General features: G+C 37.0%; 1 protein-coding gene across 5 annotated transcripts in view; it reads right to left on the bottom strand.

Annotated features, from left to right (window-relative positions):
* KLHL5 (kelch like family member 5) overlaps positions 1–22,942 on the bottom strand; it is a 51,205-nt gene that overhangs the window by 22,299 nt on the left and 5,964 nt on the right. The window contains exons 1-4 of one of the 5 annotated variants that reach the window (XM_026795557.2): positions 13,244–13,709; positions 7,660–7,845; positions 1,700–1,836; positions 719–915 (exon numbers count right to left, since the gene is read on the bottom strand). In XM_026795557.2, the coding sequence (XP_026651358.2) occupies positions 719–915; positions 1,700–1,836; positions 7,660–7,845; positions 13,244–13,620 (897 nt within the window). In that variant the 5' untranslated portion in view covers positions 13,621–13,709. Of the gene's footprint in view, positions 1–718; positions 916–1,699; positions 1,837–7,659; positions 7,846–13,243; positions 13,710–22,942 lie in introns of those variants that run through there. The other 4 variants (XM_005490504.4, XM_005490507.4, XM_026795559.2 and 1 more) reach the window with 4 other exon arrangements.

Consider the following 22,942-nt stretch of genomic DNA (forward strand, 5'->3'; position numbering starts at 1 on the left):
AAACTGCAAAGAGGAGATGAACTGACTTGCTTCAGAGATAGCTCTTCTGCCTTCTTCTGATAACTTTACTAAAATACACTTGTGAGAAGAAAAAAAAGAACATTTTGTATTAAAATAAAAGGATGACTGTTAAGCAGATGAAGTTTACTTAAGTTGGTAGGTGTCAATTTCTAGAAGTTAACTGAAAAATGTAATTGGCAAGTTTGTATTTAGTCACATATTACCTAGCCTAGGATTAAATTCTTTGATGCCTGACATCCCGTTGCTAAATTATTAAGGATGATGCAGAATCTATATTGCTGAATCCACATTCATACCCCAAGTATATCTTGGAACCTGATCACTCCAGTTCATTACAAAAAAGGAATTCTACATTTCCATTTAGTAATGTGTAATTTTGGAATAGATGATGGCAGCTTCCCCACTGTGAAGTCTGTAGTTTTTGACTGTCAGAAAGAAGTACAGGCTTTTGAAACATGTTATTAAATGCATACCCCACAATTCCATTTCTGTTTACAGGGCACTTATGCTTGTGTGTTTCCTTCCCACTCTAAACCAGCAACTTTGCAGCTATTTTGTCATTTTCCATCATAGGAACATATTCTTGTTTGAAAACTATGAAGACTTTCTGGGGGGAAAACATTAGTACCATATTTAGGAAAACATTGTGTATTTTCCCTACTAAATAAAGCAGATGCTAGTTAATGTAACAACATACCATGGTGTAATTGTGAGCCACCTTGTGCAAGTCAGTGCAACCCTGGGCATCAGCAAAAGATCGGATTCCAAGGCAATTGGATGGGTGAAGTTGCTTCATGAGGAATTTACAGCATGCTTCTACAACCTGAGAGAGCTGAAGAAGGCAAGCTGTAGACAACAGGCACTCAATGTTATCTTCTTTTAATTCAAGGCGACCTAGTAACATCAAAAAGAAAATCACATTAGTTTGCTCTTATAATCTTACAAATTCCCTAAAATCCCAAGGCAATAGAATTATTTACAGATTATATGACAGAATGAAGGCTTAGTAAACATCACCCTCAGCATTGGATAACTAATAGTTTTCAAAATTAGTATCTATAATGATGAAAGGAAAGGGAATCCTAATGAGATTCCTTTTTTTGTCAGTCATGATACATTTAATAGATTCACATAATTTGTTAACTAATTGAATGTAGTATTATCAGAGAAACTTTATCCTATCAGGTTGTCTCAGGTAACAGCAATGAGACCTCATTGCTGTCTATAGCTTTCTCACCAGGGAAGGGGGGGAAGGCACTGATCTCTTCTCTCTGCTGACTGGTGACAGGACCAGAGGGAATGGCCTGAAGGAGGTTAGGAAAAGGCTCCTTTTTCATTAGGAAAACGTTCTTCCCCCAGAGGCTGGCTGGGCACTGGAACAGGCTCCCCAGAGAAGAGGTCACAGCACCAAGCCTGACAGAGCTCGAGAAGCATTTGGAAAACCCTCTGGGACACACAGTGTGATTGCTGGGGTGCTCTGAGCAGGGTCAAGAGTTAGACTTTGAAAATCCTTGTAGGTTGCTTCCAACTCAGGATATTCTATTATTTATTTTTATTTATTTATAAGAATTTTAATAATGTGAATAATTTGTAAAGAGCATTTGAAATCTAGTAATGGAATACAATGCTCACACGAGGACAATTCATTAGATGGATTTCCCATTTTCACTTCAATTACCTGTATATGCATATTGAACCAGAGCCCACAGTGCCTTTGGCTCCACACCCTCCATCTTGATTTCTTCCTGTCTTGCTTCCCTTACATCATTAGTGAACATTGCTGCAAAGTAGTCCGAAACAGAGGAGAGAACCAATCTGAGTATGACATGCAGCACAAAAGGAGAGAAACAGAAGAAAAGAAAAAAATCTTAGTCAACCTGATGTTTGTTAATTTATGATTCATTACTTTGCCCTTTGCAGAAACACTGTAGTGAGAAAAACATTTAAAAATTGACGAAGTGCTCCATGCTCTAGTTTCTCTCTATGAATAATGAAGTACTGATACTAAACCTACATTTGCTGCTGATCTAAACTAATTAGCCTTTCAAAGCAATGACTTTTAATAGCCAACACAGACATAAACACCCCCCAAATCCACATAAATTGGAAATGAAGTATAAATATACATTATTAAAATAAAATGGAATTGATTTTCATTTATATTATGTTAGATACATTTTTAAATGTGAAAGAATGACTTACCAGTCTTTTTCAAAGTGCTTTAAAATGCTTTTACTCTTAGTGCACACATATACATTCAATTACTAATACTGATAACAAAATTTGTCAAAGTAAACGTGGAGATGATACAGAGTAATCTCTTTTTTGAGTATCTATTTAGCCTTTCTTAATAATTCTGACTATTTTACTGTGCAAGTAAATGTTAGTGCACAACGGACATTTCTTTGGATTATCAAGAGTAAAACACTCTTTACAAATAATAATGCCACTCTGCAAAATGTGAAAGAATTTCCATGTGTTTAGAGACTGGGGTAAAAGAGAATTATATGAGGCAGGAATATGAAACAAACCATAACTATTCATGAGGAATAAGAGACCTCCAGGAATGGCCTTGTGGCTTAGATCAATTTTTGTGCTGTGGCAGTTCACTGTTGCCTTGCCCACAGGGATTTCAATATAAATACATGTGGTATATATATGGATCTATACAAAGAGCAAGCCCAAGAACCCAGCCTACTGCAAATACATTAAACAGTCCATATGCATATCTTCAATTAATCCAATACTTCAGGCAGTTTATGCTGTGCTGAATCATTATACTGGTGTGTTAAAATGGCAGAGGTCAGGAACCACAAAATAGAGCAAAACTAAACAAAAAGGTGAGCATCAGTGCTTAGGGGAGAATTTACATGTACATATACAAAGTAATGAAACACAAGGAGCAGTCTCTTAGTTAACTAACTGCAAAGTAATAAAGTTTTGATTCATTAATCTCACAATATATTTTTCTTGTGAACTCTCTGATCATTGACCATTTGGTCAGGCTTACAGGCTTACAGAAAAGACAAGGTAATTTTTTTTTCTAGCTGCTGAGGCAACAAAGTAAAGCTACAATTGCATGGGAAAAAGATTAATTTTATTTTAGCACCTTGTATGATTGAAGTTTTGTCAAAAAACCCCCAAAGTTCTGTTCTTTTAAAGAAAAATTAAATTCTGTTAATGAAATATGAGAATTATTCTGTAGCTGACTAGCTAAGAAAAATCAGAACTTTCTGCCAAGCTATGGCCCGGGCATCACTTCTAGGCATTTTAACCTCATGTTTAATGAAATCTGCATTTAAATGAAAATACTGCCTCTCAGAGATCTATAGAACTGGAGTAAATTAGAAAGTACATTCATGAAAGTATCAAGGGAGAATTTCTGCAACTGCTTTTGATGCTAGAATGAGATGACAAGACCAGATTTCTATGTACAAAATAGGTGTTCTCACTGGAAGTGGTTTGAATAACCCAATTATCTCTGCAGGTCCAATTCAGAATTTAAAAAGGCAAAACAACCAACTTAACATATTCACATCTGACTGTTCTGACTTGGAACTTCTACACAGAACAGAGCTTGTAAAAGGTTGTCTGCAACGGGAAATGGAATTTAATACTTGGTCATATCACAGTTTGGGGGTTGTTTTTTTCTTCTCTTCCTTCCCCCAGCAGTGCAACTGGACTAGGTAGCTGCACTATTATTCAGAACACTGGACTGTACACATTTTAGAAACAACTGTTGAAGAAACGCCAAAAAATAATACAAGGGTCCCAATGCCTTCTATCAGAGGTTTGATATCAGCAAATTTCTCCCTGTAATTTCCAGACTCAAGAGCCACCCAAAGGAAACTAACAGAAATTAAATCCATTTACTATTTTTGCAAACATGTTCAGATCCATGAGGAGGTATGCATGCCTCACAGTGGTAAAGGCTTTCCAGAGGGTGACTTGCACATGCTGACAGAGGATGTGAAGCCCAGAAGTAGTTTAATACAGGCAATTTGAAAAAGCACAAATTGTCCTGAGAGCAGTTTTGCAATGATTTCACAATGAAAAGCCTTAGAAGAGGTATCTACACTTTTCTCTTAATTAATCTAATTTAGAAAAAAAAGTTCTTTCAAAGAAAGAAATGGGATTAAAATATACAGTGACAGTGCATCAAGGTGACACTGAGCTAGGATAGAAGAAAACAAAAGCAGACTTTCAGCCAACTGGCCTTTCTTTTTCCCACTAGTCAATAAAAATCAATTACTGCTATACACACGTGATTTGATATTCACTAGTCACTAAATACTGACAAAATCCAAAATCCAAAATTAGAACAGTCTACCATGACGGCTTAATATATTTTGAAGAATTTTCCACTGAGAGCTAGTAAAACATGTGGCACACTTTAAAACCCATACTTGTTGGACCTGCCACAAGCTGCACCATCTTGATAGTTTTCTAGGTCACCAAAGTAATTACTATGTAAAATGATGACAGCTACCAAACCTGGCAATTTACAGGTTTAGTATCTCCAAACCCGTCTCAGCTGACAGAATGCTGCTTAAGATCTGAAAGATAAAAGGGACTCTTCCTAGGCAGCTCCTTGTTTGTGGCTGTGCAACAGCTGAAAAGCGTCCTTGGAAACTCACTGTCAGCATTCACTGAAGCTGTAAGGTGATACTGAAGAGTTCAGGCTCTTTCAAACAAGCTCCCTAACCCCAGAGTACACAAGGTTCCATTTGCCTTCTTTTCTTAAGTCCCATCTCTTTTGTATTTCCACCTTTCAGTGTCAACAGAAAGACACACAATGGCTCTCCCCACACTGCTGATTAAAGGATGTGGCAGGCTTTAAATGTCCTCTGGGCAGGAATTTACACACATTTCCCTTTTCTTACATGAATGTTCTAATCAGTGGGTTATTGCTAAACAAAACAAGCTTTTATTATGGATATTGCAGTTAGCTGAATGTAATAAATAAGAACATAATAAATGGCAGACATCTGAAATTGCAGTAGACACAAAATAAACATGAAAGACTATGAAAAACTAAATTAAATTAAATCAAAGTATCCAAAATTTCTTTATGGAACTGCAAGCTGAAGGGGTGGGAATATAATACATTTCTTCCTACTGGAGAATGTCCCCTTTTCCTACTTGCTTTTTGACCTTGTAAATAAGATTTTAGCTATGATTTCAGCACAGAATAAGAAGATAAACACTTTTGGAACAATAGAGAATATTCAGAAAAATCACAACTATATGTGATGCCTTTATTTGTAATAGACTCATAGCCTGAATTCTTCACAGATACAAAACCTCTCAGAATTTCAGTGATGTAATACCTGTGATTATTACCAAGGCAAACACCAAACTCATGTCTCTTTTCTCTAAAAACATACATAATGGACCTCACAACACTCAAAAAATAAAAAGTAGAAATTGATAATTTAAAAATACAGGAATTATTAAAAATACCAAGTTCAAAACTGAAAATCTGAATACTCCTCTCTGTGAGTGTGATTAATATTAATAATGAAGAATGTTCTTTTTTACCAGCTCTATGTGATCACATACGATGAACAACTCTTATCTTTCTTACGGAAAAATAAAGGAAAACCAAGTTGTCCATTGTAAATGATGTTTCTGTTTTCTTACTCATTTTAGAATGCCAAGCCATTAAGCTAAGATGTATTTAATACATATTCTGTTGCTTATTAAATCTCAAGACAAAATAATCACTGGTTTTCTGAAATGCACTGACTGATCCAGCCTGCAGTCAATACTAAAATAGTCAGAACTTGTATAGAGGCAGCAAAAAATACTACAGAATTTTTTTCTTATGACATTGGCTACTACAAATACATAAAGGCAGTCATTGAATTTCTATAAAAATTAATGAAATTTAAGATTTCCATATTTATCCTTCCCACTATGAAAAGAAATCAGTTTTCAGTGAGATACTTTGGATTTACTGAGATTAAGACTGCAGTTATTGCTATGTTTCTCTGTGAAAACAAAACAGTTAGAGAAAGAACTTTCATGCAAAAGGCAAAGCTTCTTTGTAAGTTGCTCCAACATTATAAAGTGAACAAGAGAGAATCATAAGCCTCCCACTTCCTGCTACAATCACAAAATGTGCTTCTTTGGCTTTAACTTTCATACATATTTAACACAGAATATACTAACTACAGCAAGATGTTTCTCCTCAGAAGAGAAGTCCAGAGCAGTAGTAGCATATGCTTCATAATAATAACTACAGAAACAGATACAGTAGCACAAACTGGAGAGGTGAAGTCAGTTCTCTGAAGAAATAAGAAACAAGTGTGAACCACATTAAAGGACTTTTTAGTGTGTTCTCTTTCCATTTATTTCATTACAAATAGAACCTTCCAGTCCTTAAAAGATATTCACGGCTGTCCTCTGCACCCTTTCTACACATTTTTAACTATTACATAAGCCACAGTCCAAACCCATTTTGCAAAGGGGCTACCTTGGCTCCATAAAGAAGCAAAATTACTTCCTAATTATAATCACTATTTTTTCCTGTTTACACCACTCCAAAGTTTTTTGACCCTAAATTACTAGAGCATGTGCCCACTAGGGGTGTGTCTATTCCATTTTCATCTGACTCATTCTTTTCACAGGGACAACACACTTTAGTAACCAGTTGAACACTTTATAAAATGAAGTCTCCGAGAGCAACAACAGGCTATGGTTCAGAAGCCTCTCTGATTCTCAAGTCAGTTTCCATCCCCATGCTGTCATTCCCTGAGCTGAGTCAGCACAACAGTGTGGATAATATCCAAATAAAAGCAGAAATCTGCCTTTTTAAGGAAGGTACCAACTCCAAACCAGCAACATCTTCCCATCTTTTTATTACCATTACAGCATTAAGCTGCAGTTTCACTGTGGGAGTAGGAATCAGCAATGGAAAAGAAGAATGCTTTAGGATGCTATTTCTGTTGTACACCTCAACTTAGGAAACCACAGCTTACTTATACCTAGGTTCCTATTAAAATTACAAATTCTGTGCGTTAAATACCATAATGTGCTTCAGCTATACATACCTGTGTTTTGCAATCTTTGGTATTTTCCTAGATTTTAAGCAGCATACATATGATCTGTTGATTACACAGATGACAGAGAGGATAAAGTTTGAACTAATTTAGACCTCTAATACTGGCAGTGTTCAGAAGTCTCCTATCAAAGGACTCCTCTTACTACAGGAGCAAAAAACCTTTATGTGAACAGAAGACTGTACTTATTGTTAATTGTGACTCCAACAGCATAACTGCTAGTACAAAGAAAAAATTAAACAAAATTAAATCTAAGAAAAAAAATTATATTGCTCTATGGTAAAGAAACCACTACAACATATAATATTCTGGGAGTGTATTTGGGACTTCTGGGGATTTGTTATGCAAATATCATAAGTATACTTAGAAACAAAAAGAACTTAAACTTTTTTATTCTGTATTGCTTACAATAGAAAAAATAACTTTTCATTTCCAAAGAAATGTTAAAAAATATATACCTGTTTAAATTGAATGGTTTAGGATGTTCTGACATTTTTTAAACAAAACATGGGACACACTTTGATGGTGCATTTGTAAATAATTATGAAGTTATTTCAATTTATGATAAACTTACCTGTGAGCTGGAATTCTACGATCACCAGCGACTAACACCACATCACACAGCTGATTGTGTCTAAGATAATTCTCCATCTTTTTAAAAGTTTGTTCAGCATGGTTGAGAGCCTGAAAAAATTCATCTGAGGTACAGGGCTCCATTGTCTGACAAGATGATAAGGTGTGACTGCTGTTGGAGGTTCTGCTGAAGACAACAACAGAAATCTTAGTTCATACAATATTCAGGTGAAATTTTATCTACAAAGGGTAAAATAAAAATCACATGTGATTTTTAAGTGGATATGCATTATTTGTTTTAATATTTTTTCCCTGCTATTTTGTTTTTTTCATATTTTCTTTATTCCTCCAAAACAATCTAGACCCTTGTGGAAAATGTATAATCATTTCATGTTGTACTCTTCAACTAAGTGAGACACAGAGATTAGCCCAGCAATTGAATCTGTAGTGCTGTCAGATGGTTAAGGAAGAACATCCACCAAGGCCCTGCAAAGTGAAAAAGTAATGGAAGGATGGCAGTAAGGAACCAAACCCCTCCCTGCCTCTTATGTTTCACACTTAACCTAAGGTGGCCAGAACAAAACTCAGCTACTAAGAGCATATGGGCACGCAGGGAAAAAAACCCTGCAAACACATTGATACACCAGCACTCCTACTGCCCTCCTTGGGTCTGATATGAGATCTAGCACATCAGAAGTCAACAGGAGTGAAAAGCAAGGGTAGATGGGGAGAAAAATTATTCCCATCTGTATACACAAACACAGAAGACTGGGAAAAAACAGGAATAGAGAAAATGTAAAAGGAATGCATGGCCCTAGGAGATAAAGGAAATTAATCCTAATGATGTACACTGTGGAAAGCATGTTTTCCTCCTCACAGTTCTTTAACTGACCACTGCTTAGTTTTCAACAATGCAGGCAACTTATAAAATACTCTGGATCTAGCATAACATTTGGAAAGATGTGGTTTCACAATATCTGCTTCCCAACCCCTGCTTCCACAAAGATGTCATGAACTGAACAGCATGCCTGGGGCTAAATCCACCATAAAACATCTCACTCCTTGGTGTAGGATACTCATTTCAAGACAGAGCTCTTCAAAACCAAAGTCTAAATTTCCAACAGAAGATTATCTGTAAAGGGGAACTTTGTGGTTTGGTCTTGGTTTTTATCATATATTTTATTTGGTTTTTTTTTTTTTTTTTTTTTGCACATACCCAGATAGCTAAAAAAGCCAAGCAGTTTGGTATTTAATTCAGAGCAAAATCTAATAATGGATCAGAAATTAGATACCTGCCTACTGATTTCCCTAGGGGGACTTTATGTTAAATATTCTCACTGAAGCTGTGGTTAGCCATTTATTTATGTGTCAACTTCTTCCCTGCTCCCTGCAGCCCAGGAGTCACTTGTTCTGCTCCACCACCAGCCCTCTTACAGGCTGGAACAAGTATTCTTTGTGGCCATTTTGGAAACTGAATTGGCGGCTCATACAAAGATGTAACCATGTAACCATGGACAACATTATATTGGCCAGCCGGGTAGCATTCTCAAGGGAATGAGCCAGAAGTACTCAGTGAAAGCAACTCTTTAACCAGCAGCCCTGAAAAACAAAAACCAGAAGTGGAATGGGTAGGTCACTGGTCAATGCACAAATACTGAGGAAATTATTCTGTATCTCCACGTCAAAATTTAGTACATTCTCAATTGGGTTAATATGTTGTGGTTTTTTTCTGGTTTGTTTGAACTATATATTAACCCATATTCCTCAAAGTAACTTTGTTAATAACATTTTAAAAAAATTACACACTATCAGAATTTTATTTACATTACAACCTTAGAAAGTGTTTTGCAGATAGAAAGGAAGAAACCACAAAGGAAAAAGCTTGATGGATCACAATTTCACTGGAGCTATTGCCAGTTTCAAAACTGCACATTTTCCACACAGAACTCCAGTCACCACGCTCATTCAATAAGGAAAAATAATTGCAATGGTGTCTGTTCTCCAGTATCCACAATAAAATGTATTCAGAACACAATGGAGTCAAGCCTAGCTCTCCCTCTCATCTAAAGATGCTCAATCCCATACCTGCCCTCGAGCAAGTAACTTCCAAACCATTTTCCATAATGAAGGAACAGGACAAAGAAAGACTAAGGTTCAGCAGTCCATAAAGAGAACATGAAAGAGATTCTAATACTTACAGTATTTGCAAAAATTAAATAAAATTTTAAAAAAAGGAAAAAGAATGATTCAAAAGCTATTTGTGTCTGTTACCCTGTAACTGGAAATGAAAAATTTAAATGTCCCTCCTTCCACAAACTGTTTTATGAATATTTTTCCAGTTCCATTTGCAACAGCAATGATAACCTGGGAGAATTCCAAAAGTCCTTACAGCCTCAAAGGTCAGTGAGACTGAGGTGAAAATAAAAGACATATCAAAGGATTCTGTAGCTTGAAAACTCAGGGTGAGGAGGCAAACTTAGATTGGAAGTTACAACATACTAACTCCAAGAATGATCAAACAGAGCAATACTGCAGAGCTGGTACCACGTGGTACATTCAGACTTTGTCTTTACATAATTACAGACATTTTACTAAACTGTTCAAGGTCAGCACACAGCTGATGAATTCTGGAATCCTGCTTGTATTTAATGTTTAAATATAAATATTTTAATACATTTCCCTACTTCAACCTACAATAAAGTAATTCCAGTATTTTAGTGCACACACAGATGAAATGAAACAGACACAACATTCTGCACACAAGGTATGCCCAAGTATTTTTAGCTTTATCTCCACCATGCCTTCAAGGTCTGTAGATTGCTGCTAAGGCACCACCAAAAAAAGTTAAGAAAAATAAATCCAATGCTAATAGGCTTGCACTTTCTGTACAAGAGTCTGCAGAGCTGTTGGTGAGTTCTTAAAAGTGTGTGAATCCAAAAGGATGATCATTGCCTCAGGGATGCAGGACAGTTAACAAACAGCAGCAATAGAGGAAATCTAGGAGATGAACATCTGCAGAAGAATTCAAAACTCCCTGTCCCAGTAAACAACCATTTGAGCTAACGCTGGTCACAAATGACACCCAGGAGTACGATGTGAACAGTACTACAGCTGACTAGCTCTGATTCTTGAATCTGAATGATCTGCTTGCCTCTCACACACAACGTTGGTCAAAGATCTGGTACTAAATTTGGAATTGAACTCTATATAACACCAAATTAATCTGACAGCAGATTAGCAGCTCTCCTCTAAATGAACCACATAATGATCTAAATGATGTCATAGTGACAAAGACCTTATCTAAATGCTTTTCTCCTTGTACTACATGGCAAGGCAAAGAGGAAGGACTGATACAAACAAAGCAGTAGAGCTGTTTCTGTTCATGTTATTAGGGCTTGTAACTGGGCAGTAAGTTACAGAGGAGCATAGAGGAAAGGTAACTATAGCTTCTACAGAAGGTTTTTTAAAAAGACTTTTTCATGCACGTGATTTACTTGTAAAGGAGGCAATAATGTTTTCATATGGGAAAAAAAGCTCTTTGTAAACTACATAACAAAAGTGTTGGTATGGGGCTTTTTCCCTCGAGTCAACATATAAGAAGCCGTATTTTAGAATGCATAGAAAAAACATTTAATTAAGTCCTTAATATCAGAGAAACTCCAGGTGTTAGGCAGAACTGTGTAGTCTGTCCAAGAGCTTATACATTTTTAACAAATGACGTGAAGAAAACATGGCATAAGAGCAGTCTCTCCATAAGACAGAGATACGGATAACAATACAAAGCAAGCTCCCACACTGCCATTAGTTGCATAATAAATTGTACTGACACAGAACTCAAAACTTATCTAAATTATTTAAAGCATGTAAGGAAACATTAGCATGAATGCATACAGAAGACAGTAACAGAAATACAAAACCTCTAGATGCTATACATAATTAAGCAGATAATTTAAAAGATACTTCCAATTTACTAAGTTCAAATCCTTTGTGCATTTTTTCTAGTATATAACTAGAGAAAATTTTCTGCAACAGAAAAAAAACCCAAATCAAGACTTCTTAAAACCTCCTAAATAAGCATATGCAGTTCTCCAGTTCAACAAAGGAACAAATTAGTTTTACCATATGCACATTATTCTCTTACAATTAAGACCAAATGTTGTACTATTTTCAATCTACACGTTTATCTTTTAAAATTACATGTTTATTTTCCTACAGTGATTGCCTTGCTATGAATAGAATATACTAACTGGGATAATGCTGCATGCAAAAATTTCCCATCAGAAATATATTTGCTGCTGGAAAATGATGTTATACCTGTATCATATCCAATAACATAGCTATTTAAAAATTTATATCTGAATGTCATTTAAAATGGGATCTCTTCAGAAGTGTGTTACTTACAGCTACATAGTTGTTGCAGCACAGTGGGACTGCTGTTATGATGCAGCAGTATGTAGCATTTCCTTTCCCAGTAATTCTAGTATTTTGACATGGGGTGATAAAAGCAAATACACTATGTTCACGTCTAAGCAATTTTACTCTCCTTCCTTTCCCTGAATCTTTAAAGGTCATATACACAATAAACAGTTCATGTTTATATTATGGACTACTTTGCCTTTCCACTACATTGATTCTTCTCCTAAGGAATTGCTATAAGTAAATTGATCTGTCCTTAATAGCCTTTATTAAACAGTGTACCCTTTTAAGTAGCCACACTTTCTGAAATGCCACATCAGTGTAAAGCTGTCTTAAAAGCAAAAAAGCAAACATAACATTTTCTGAAATGGTAAGCAATTATGCACTACATGAGCTCCAAAACAGGAAAAATACTTTTAGTGAAAGACTGACTGACTTATACAGCAAATGAAATAAAAGAATTTAACTGATATTTCACAATAAAGGTTATTAACTTGCCTGATTTACAATAACTGGCAAACAACTTTATTTCAAGAACAAGTTTTACAGTTTCATCTTTAGTAACGATGTGTAAGAAAAGAACACCAAAACATCTTTACAGATGCAATAGAAACATTTTTTCTTTTTCTGCCAGATGCACAGTTTAATTCAACCAAATGGGTTACTGGAACCTCTTTAAAGTACAAATTGGTTGACTTTCAATTGATGCAATTTTTGTCTTTGATTTATAGTCTAAGTATTTTTTACAGCTCATTCTCTGTCTATAGATACATAGGGAAGCATGAGATCAGAATCAGAAGTTTACATTTTCATAATCTTGTCCTAACTGACATAACTAAACAATCAGTATCACTTCAAAATAATGTAGAAAGCATTCTGTAACGTTACCATGTAATGGGCAGTACCTTGTTCATAGCAGCATGTACTAGTACACTGTTTAAAACACGAGTGCATCCATGTTTGCACTTTGTTTATCCCCACTGACTGCCTTAAAAAGGTCCTAGTAAACACACAGAACCCGATTATAATTAATGTTCTGTTTCTGATGCACAGTAGCTGCTAGGTTTCTGAAGCATTTGAGTTCAGAACAAAGGCTAGCCTACATATGCATACTAACTACAAACATGAAATGAAAACACATTTCTCACAATAGGAAAGTAATAATTAACCTGCACGAGCTGCTGTCCGATTCATTTTCTTCTTCACTTGCTCTATCATCTGTTTCTTGTCTGCCAAGCCAACGTGCACCTCCACAGTCTTCTGCTGAGAATTCAAATGCAGGGATTTCTGAGGTGGATGCCATTGGCCAAAGAGGTGAATTCTGGAAATCCTGTTGGCTGGACCTTCTGTAACCAACTGATGTTAAAGGTAAGTTACCCGAGTCTAAAAACTTCCTGCCAGCAGTTGTTACATTTTGTCCTCTATTCCAGAAGTCTCCCTGATGGTTTTCAATTGCAGAGTTCGGGGCTGATGCCTGATGACCAAACCACCTCCATCTGATTTTTAAAATCTGCTTCACGTCAAACTCTTTACGAGAACCAGACATTCTTAGTGAAAGCCAGCGATCGTCTAGGCAACAGGGTAAGAAGCAGCACACATAAAAGAAGATTTGTGCACCCAACCAAGACAAGAGAAACACATGCTCTGCCTGTCTGTGGCAAGCAGATTTTCTACAGAAGGAGGGGAAAAAGCATTGCAATCACACAAAAAAGACTTCTTTAACGGTTTGTCATTTGAATATAAACAAAAGGCAACAGACAGTGAAAAACGCTGACATAAAAGAGGAGGTGAAACAATCACCTCAATCAGGAAAAATGCTAATCACTTCACCCTAAAAGCTCTGAGGCTGTTTCCGTTGCTGCCTCTGACCATTAGGTTTCAAAAACACTAAACAATATTCATTAAAGCCCTTTCAAGCCCTTTCAATACCACCCCCTTTTCTTAAACCACAAATGACAGCAAACTGCAATTTCTATACTGCATCTTATAATCTGTTTCTTATTTTGTTAACTCTTGCTACTACAGAGGGGGAAAAAGTGCAAAGATCAAATTAAATTCCTTCTACGCTGCTAAAAAATAAATTTACAGAGAAGAATCAAAGCCAACTCAAAGAGAACTGATTATGCTGGGGAGAAACTGAACTGTAAATAATTCTTTTTCCCATTACAGGACATGAATGAACTTAAAAAGGACAAGAACAGCCTTGGAAGGCTCAAGGGACTAGGAGTGGAGGCTATAAAGCCTTTCATCTTGATGTGCTTTGATTCAAATCTAGGTCTGCAGTAACCAAAAATTTCTATGTGAAATGAGCTAATGGTTTCCATTCACTTATACATCACTAAAACAGAAAGCAAGAAAAAACCAATCACTGCAAGACACCAGACAAACCCCTGCAAAATAAACAAGTCGTTAGACGACTGCTCAAAATGCTTCTTTCTAATCATACACTGTTCCACATCTCATTAGGAGTACTGTGATGGAACAGTGAAAAAGAGAGATGCATACTCTTGAGACAGAACTCCCCCTAGGACTGGTAATTTACTTAACATCTTAAAATGTCCAGCAAAAATTTTTACTCAAATGAGGAATAGCCATTCCTATGAATGGCCTAGAAAGCCTATCACTACACTGATATTCTCTGATATTATATACATTTATTCACAAAATGCACAATGACCAATTTACAGTTCCCATGAAAACCAGCCTATTTCCTCTCTGACACATGAAGCTAGTTAGGTATAAAATGCTGAGATTAATTTCAGTCACATGCAAATTGTAATAACAATTTTGGAACAAAATGAGACACTGGATTTTATCAGTCCTTGATACAGAGATCTATGTTTTCAAATTTTACAACTTAGTCTGTTCAACTCTCCAGAATATATATGCAACAAACATACAAGTGCTTCTTTATTGCCCTACAGTTTTCATCAAAAGTGAAAGCCACCCTCTCTCAGATAAACATGATGAACTCCAAAATGTGGCATCTTGTAATTAGGCTACCTGCAGTATTATTTAAAACAGGCTATATGCAGAGTCCACATGAAAACTTAAGCAGTGCCGAATTTTACCACCCAAAACCCAAAGACTGTTTAAAATTCATTGCCAAGAGAATATCATGCTGTTTTCTGAGGAAACACAATGCTGTAAGTGCTAGTTTTAACCTGGAAAGCTCACCAGTCATTGCCCAGAGCACAGTTATTGATCTAAGTGCTTCTCACAAAGGCTAGCAAAAGCTCATTTCTACAGGAACTGCACTCCAGCTGTTTCCACAGAGATGCATTTCAGAGTGTGCACCTTGCTGGCATCCTGGCCTACCAGAAACCAAATACTGAGACCTTTGCAGCATATCCAGAAAACAGCTGAAGATACATCAGATACAAGATGATTAATTAGATAAGTCTACAAAGCTCTTACCATCTTTCCTTGGGATTTAATTTAAACACAGAAAGATAAGGAAACATTTAAGAAAGGATTAGTGTTTTAATATATTAACCAAAATGATATGACGTGCAGACTCCACTCATCTGGTACATATATAGCTAATTATTAAACACTTAACTGTAGTGTTCAAATACCATCATTTGTGTAACTGCAAGTTGAGTGAAACTGGAGTAAGGCTTAAGAAGTAAAAACAAAATGGCATCTTTTTATTTATCCTCTCCTTCTGTTTTTTATTGGAGCTGGGTGTTCATTGAGGGAGAAGAAAGAAGACAAGCAACTGGTGTATTTGTTAACATTCATCAAGCCTGCAATATTTTAATTATCCATCCTGCTATAAAAAGTAAGTTTTAAATACCTTTATTTCTGCTGGTATGGTAAATCCATTATACATAAGGAGTGACCTGGATTCTCATTCTTGTGTAACAGACTCATTTAAAATTCAAGCTGTCCCAGTGCAAGTCTACTAAGACAGTGGCAGATTTGTGATTCTAGTGCTTTTTCAGCACTTTTCATTGATTTACTGGCAAAAACAGCCCAATTACTGCTTTTCTTTGGCTGTGAAGCTATGGGCTCAAACATAGATTAGAAAACAAAATGTGCTGCAGTTTTAACAGACCAAACCACAAAACTGTTTTCTATTCTCTTTCATTTTTCTAGATTAAAGAAACTCTTGCTCCTCTACACACTCTCAAAATTACAGTTCTAAGACTGACAGCATAAATATCTAAAATATTTCTCTGTTTCATAGGAATATTTGTATTATAGATGACAAGAAAGACAAGTGACAGTTAATTCTTCAATTAAACTGACAGTATTCCTCAGAAATAATTGAGGGCCTCTTTTCTGGACAATCTTTGTTACTATGAATAATGTGATATCTTTTATCAGATCTCCAGCCAGAAGTTATCAGACTTTTGAGGAGATCTCAAACAATGGACTGTTAGGACTTCCACTGACTATGATCACCCACACTTCATCGTTGGCATCTCATCTGGTGATTGGTGACACAAATCCAAATGCCCACCCCCTATGGCCTCCCATCATACATCCTTGTAAAGCACTAACTCATTTCTGAGAAACCTGCTCAATCCATCCTAGTCAAGCACAGTATACACAGATTTGGTAAGGATTCTGAAATATTTTTTCATCTACTAAGGCAAAAGCTTGCATTTATTGAGAAAGCAACAGTGCTTATATCCATTTTTTCTGACCTTGGCGACTGTTGCAGTTTCTATTTTGTGGTGAATCAAAATATTTCAAATACAAGTACACTGTCACTTTTGAGAACATAATTCAGTTCATATTAACAAGGTTGTGTAAGCTTACTGTGAAAACAATTTTGAGAACTCTGATTTTTAATTGAACAGATTGATATTCCTTCAAGTGGAACACCTGAACATTTAATCTCATATGAAGAGCTTCACAAAGCCATAAGTCCCTGCAGTCAGCAGTGGGGGACATTTTCCCAGATTCTGGCTTGTGAACAAAAAGAAACATCTAAATAAATGCTGTATGTTAAATCTGCAACTGTGTAAATAGGTAACACCAAGAACATAGCATGACAGCTTCAGAAATTGCCCTTTTCAAAATCTTCAGACAGTTTATCTGCATAGAGATAAAAACCAATTTTTTTAATTAACAAAAAAATTTACTACACTGATATTCTCTGATTTAATATGCACTTACTCATACAAGTATTAAAGATTGCAATCCAGCATAACTAGATGAATTTAAACTATTTTAGTTTTAAGATACCTCTACTGTATATTTTGAGGGAAGGTGTACTTCATATTTAGAGTGTATCACTAGGAAATATGAAAATATTAGTATTTAAATAATAAGATCTAGTGCTTTTGTTGATTTTTCCTTTTTCTTGCCAAAGGAAATCAGTCAAGTTTTCAAATAAACAAACATGTATATGGAATACTTTTTTGAGGCATTTTTAATATTTAAATTTCAACACTACTTTTCATGGTAACATTTTTTCTGTCACTACTATGATTTGACTCCAAAACCTTTCACCACTCAACTTCAAGGCAATTCAAATAGAATATATTCAAGGTATTTAGTGTGTCAAATTAATTTTAAAAGGGGCCATAAAAGCTTAGGTAGTCCTGAGAATATATTAATGATCATTTAAAGTGCCAATTAAGAATGTAAATGTCAAAACAATTACATAAAGTATTTACTGTGACTTCAAGAGTTATTTTTTGAAAAAATAATGCTGAACAAAAGCATTAAATAAAAAAGATAAGTTTTAGACGTAAGCAGACTCATTAGGATGTGAAAAAGCAATATTGTCAATGTTTAGTGATCCTAGATGTGTATTTGAAAACATAAGAACGACTCACTGGCCATAAGATGTTCCTCAATTAATCAAATACATACTTACAGCATTAAAAGGCATTCAAAATTTAACACTTTTAAAAATGGGATTTCTGAATTTTAAAATATTAATTTGAGGCATTAAGATAACTGCTTAAAGAAAACTACTATAGATGAACTTCAAACTGCAATTCTGCTTATAACTATGCTGATGTTAGAAGAAGTGTTAAATACTTTCTTTTTCCTTCCCTATTCCTGTGTTCCAGATCCCAAAGTTACTGAAACAGCTCAACAAAGACTTCAGGAAGATTGCTATATTAATGCTTCATGACTCTATAAAACAATAATCTCTTTGTATGCTGAAGTTTTATATAAATGCAAACACTTCTGGTTTGCAGTTACGTTCAAAGGGCCGTACATCAGCAGCTGTGGCACAGTTCATTCAGGAGAAAGAGAGGAAAATGTCCTACAGCTACTGACTTCATGGACTTAAACTCATTGTTCTGACTGGCAGAAATGAGCTGTAGCCAAAGTACTGGTACTGCATCCCAACTTTCTGCCACTCTGCATTGTTCACTTCCCTCGAAACACGAGGGAGCAGTCAGCTTAACAACAGCATGGAAGGACCTGTACAGAACAGCCTGGCTTGCTGCTCATTTTATTCAGCTAAGGGTGGGCAACAAGAGAGATTTCCACATGTAATACAAGACAACATTGTTAGAGCCAAGATCAAATATCATACTGGTTCACCCACAACAAGTTCTGATTCAAGACATTTGTACTTCTTTAAGATTAAAACATTAACATTGCTTTATTCAGTTAATACTGCAGCATCATCAGGGACTGCACCATCTACAAGTAAAGCCATAGTGCAGAGCTCTTCCTCAGTAAACAGCACAGTAACCTTACTCACAAAAAATGGGCACTCCAATTCATCAGGTCAGATGCTGGTTTTAAGTTAAAATTGACTTGTAATACAAAATGGACAACACTGTGAAGGGCCTGTCTTTCAAAACACAGAACCAGTTTTCTGTACTTAAAAGGGTCAAGTAGCAACAGGTGAAGACAAGTAAGATTCCCAGTTCATTCCTTCACCAGGTGAAGACAAGTAAGATTCCCAGTTCATCTACTCCAGGAATACCAGTAGCACCAATTCTAATGGAAACAAGGTAGTCACAAATTTAAGAGACAAATCATCTCCTTCAGAAACGTCACTGTTAAGAAAGAATGGTAAAAAAAGCACTGTTCTGCAGACACTTAAAGATGTCCTGCTGAAAGCAAAGCCATTCTTTAGAATGAGTTTAGGAAGGTATTGCCTAATAAAGTTACAAAAGACCATAAAGGACTGATTGAAAGATTGAGACAAATCAAAACAAAATAACAAGGAGATAGTTTCCTCTTGTAGGCTTAGTTTGCTGGGCAAACTAAGACAATATTTTAACATTTTTCCAAGACAGCAGCAGTGTTATTTCACCATTAAGTATTCAGATTTCTTCAAAAATTCACAGAAAAAACTGGTAAAGGATAACACTACCAACACTGTCAACAGCAGAGGATGTTTATTTGGTAAAAAATGACAAGTATTCAGAGTTCTACATTAGGCACCATATAAAAATCCACCAGGTTAAAAAACACATTAAAAACCAGTGAAGAAGCAGATTTGCAAGTGATTAGGTAATGCAACATAGTACTCCATGCCAGACTACACAAACTTCTAAGAGAAATACATAGAGGTCTGTGGGTGAAAAGTTTACACTGTATTTAAATGTCAAGCTATGCAATGCCACAGCCACTGAAGCAAAGCACTTCAAGACACAAACTTGAGCATTCTAAATAATCATTTAACACCAAAAAACACCTCAAGAGACCAATTTCTCTCTCAGTGAGGATTTTTGTTTAATTAGCAGCTTCAGTTAAGCCCATCCCCCCAACTGAAAATTTAAGTTGCATAAGAGATAATATATGAGGATATCATATCTTATTGCATATTTATAAAACAAGTGGTGTGATCTCATTTGGAATTCCTTGTGTGCAACTGATCATTGCAACTGATCACTGTAACTCAAAAGCAGTGTTGCAGAAAACAGGGTTCACAGAAAGGCAATACACAAGATCAAAGTATAAAACCAACAATCATGACACTAGAAGGCAGAATGCTTTACAAGAATCATACCAAAATCTGTAAGCATCAAGATTAATGTTTATGAGAATCATAATGTCTCATAAATATGAAAAACAACTTCTATTTAAAGAATCAATGTTGGGAGTTACAACGTTTTTAGAACCCAATTATGCACAACATTGCAGATGCCAAACAGAACTTCTCAGAAAAATCCTTTCAATATAAAGATTTCTACCACCATTTTGCCCACCTGGAGTTGAATCTTAGAAGAGGCATCATAGGCAACCTGAAGGACTCAGGGGTGCATCAATGTGCATAAATAAATATACATAAATAAATAAATGTCTTTCAGGGTGTCATGGTTTGAGCCTGGCACAGAGCCAGTGCCCCCCATGAAAATGCTCTCACCCGGGTGTCTGCTGTGAGATGTGACCAGGAATAAGCAAAACAGGCTCCAACTTAAACATAAAGAACACTTTATTACCTAAACTACAGGAAAATAGGGAAAGACCATAAGGAAAAAGAAAAAAAAAATTGAAAACCTTACAAAAAAAAAAAAACCACTTTCCTCCTCCCCACTACCTGACTTTCCCAATCCGATACATTCTCCCAAAACACCAACTGCCCAGCCCGGCACGACACTTTAGTATACTCAAACTTCAGTTCATGAAGAGGAAAGGAGTCCTTCTTGTTCCATAGGCTTCCCCTGGAAACACACTGAAACCTCGTGTGCTTCCCTGTCACTTCGGCACCGCCTGGAAAAAGTCCTTTTGCCGCTTGTGACATCTTCCTTCCATGCCCAGTGCTCTCACCACTGACGCATGGACCAGAGCTGCTTTTAGGGTTGTCTTTCAAGGATGCCTTGTCTCACTCCAAAAAGGCACAGTCTCTGCTTTGGGACATCTGTCCCCCCCATATTTTTCCAACCCCCTGGGGCCGGGGGGTCCTCACAAAGAACCTTCCTGGTTTTGAGGCACTGCCTCCCCCTAAATGCAGTCTGTGTCACAGGAACAACTGAGTCCATGGCCACAAGAAAAGTCCAGCCAAAAGGCCACTCCAAATCATCTCTTCCTATTCAATCATCTCCACGTTCTTCGGGCCAGGTCCTTGTCTCATCTCATCTCTTATCTCCCTTCTTATTCAGCTTCGAGGAGGATTAGCATTTTTGCAAGGCCCCAATCATGAAAGAAAGGGGTTAAAACTTTCAGTCTCTGTCTGTCCCGGAGCGGCACTCCCACACATGCTGCCCACATGCTGCCGCTCCGGCCGGGCACTCTTCCTCCCCCCTTCTCCTCCTGGGCCGGCTGCTATCACATTCGGTGTCGCCGGCTCTCTCTCTCTCTCTCTCTCTCTCTCCTGGGGGGGGAATGGCTGCCCGAGGGCTGACTCCCTGGGATCTTCCACCCTTCCATCCTCGAAGCCCCCTCACCTCCCATCTCTGTCCAGGCCCAGGGCCTACCACGTGGCTGCCCCTCCCCCGCCCAGCAGCAGCGACTGGACAGGGGAGGGTGATCTGACCTCTTCGCCGCGACGTCCCAAGAGAGAGTGCCAAGGGCAGTGCCCTGCTTTTAACCCCTGTGTATTCTCGGAGGTGTGTCCAAACCCCACTGGCTACACCAGGTGCCAGTCTCAAACCCAAAACCTTCATTGGTTTGACCACAGCTTCCCAGAATTCCCACTTCTTCCTGGTCAAACCACCACACAGGGGTGTCCAGCGACAGGGCAAGAATCAATAGGCAACAACTAAAACACAACATCTAAACATGAGGAAAAACCTTCTCACTGTGAGGGTGACTGACTGCAGGTTGCCCAGAAAGGTTGTGGGGTCTGCATCTTTAGAGATATTCAGAAGCTGTCGGGACATGGTCCTGGGCAACTTGCTCTTGGTGACCCCTCTTGGGGAGAGAATTCAATGCCTTGTATTACCTGCTTTTATTACAAGCATTGTAACTTGCTGATAGATTTTTCATGTTACAATAAGCTTCACCAAGTTAAAAGCAAGATGATTAAACTGGAGATGTTAACTAAAGGCTTCCATTGACTTTACTGTGATTTGGCTCAAGGAAGTATTATCAGAAAAAAAAAGCAGAACAAATCACAGTATATTTAACTATTCTCTTCACTCTAAAACAAAACTAGTCCACTGCCTGGATCAATGTTGCTTAAAATCATATATATCTGAGGCACATAAGGAAAAATATCTTTTAACTCTTTCCTTTGATACTATTAAATCTCAGGTTAAGCCATGCATCAAGCCACTGTGTACTCCTAACCACAATCAGAAAACTGGTTTCTTAGGTTCTTTATTCTGTCTCCACAGTGTCATGTGAAAGTAACCTCAGATTCCCCACTATGATTTATTTTACAAGCTCTTCTGTCAAAAATTACAGTTCTGCATGTTTCACCTCACGTAGTCTCCCTTATCCCACATGTATGCATATCCCTCCCTACCAAGTACCAGAACAGGCAGGACAAGCAAATTCTTTGTCATATTTAGACCGAGAACAGACAGGCTCATCAGCTGGTAGGTCAAATAACATTACTTATTTGGGCTTTTCCTACCTACTTGTATTCTCAAAATCTTGCAGGAATTTAAACGCAACAAGGGCTCCATTCTGTCAGAGTTTGACTGAAACTGGCAAGTGGACAGAAATGTTATTAGGGAAGAACTGACTAAACCACAAGACATAAACCAAACTTGCCTGGGGAGATTACAGTCTCACAAGCTGCCTATCTTTTGCTTCTGAGTATGCACAACTTAGCCTGGGTGGCTACAGATCACCTAAGCCCAGGATTTATAAACAAAGTAAAACAGAAATCAACGCAAAAGCTGACTGTTCAAACACAGCTCTGAGCTCCTACCCTTCCATGGTTGTGTAAAACTGAAATGAGCTTAAGGATAGAGGGAACAATGCAGAAATCCAAACACTTATTAAATCACTGAGGAACTTGCAGAGTTGACTGTTCAGCTATCCTA

Source organism: Zonotrichia albicollis, chromosome 5 (genome assembly GCF_047830755.1).
Source record: "Zonotrichia albicollis isolate bZonAlb1 chromosome 5, bZonAlb1.hap1, whole genome shotgun sequence".
Lineage (NCBI taxonomy): Eukaryota > Metazoa > Chordata > Aves > Passeriformes > Passerellidae > Zonotrichia > Zonotrichia albicollis.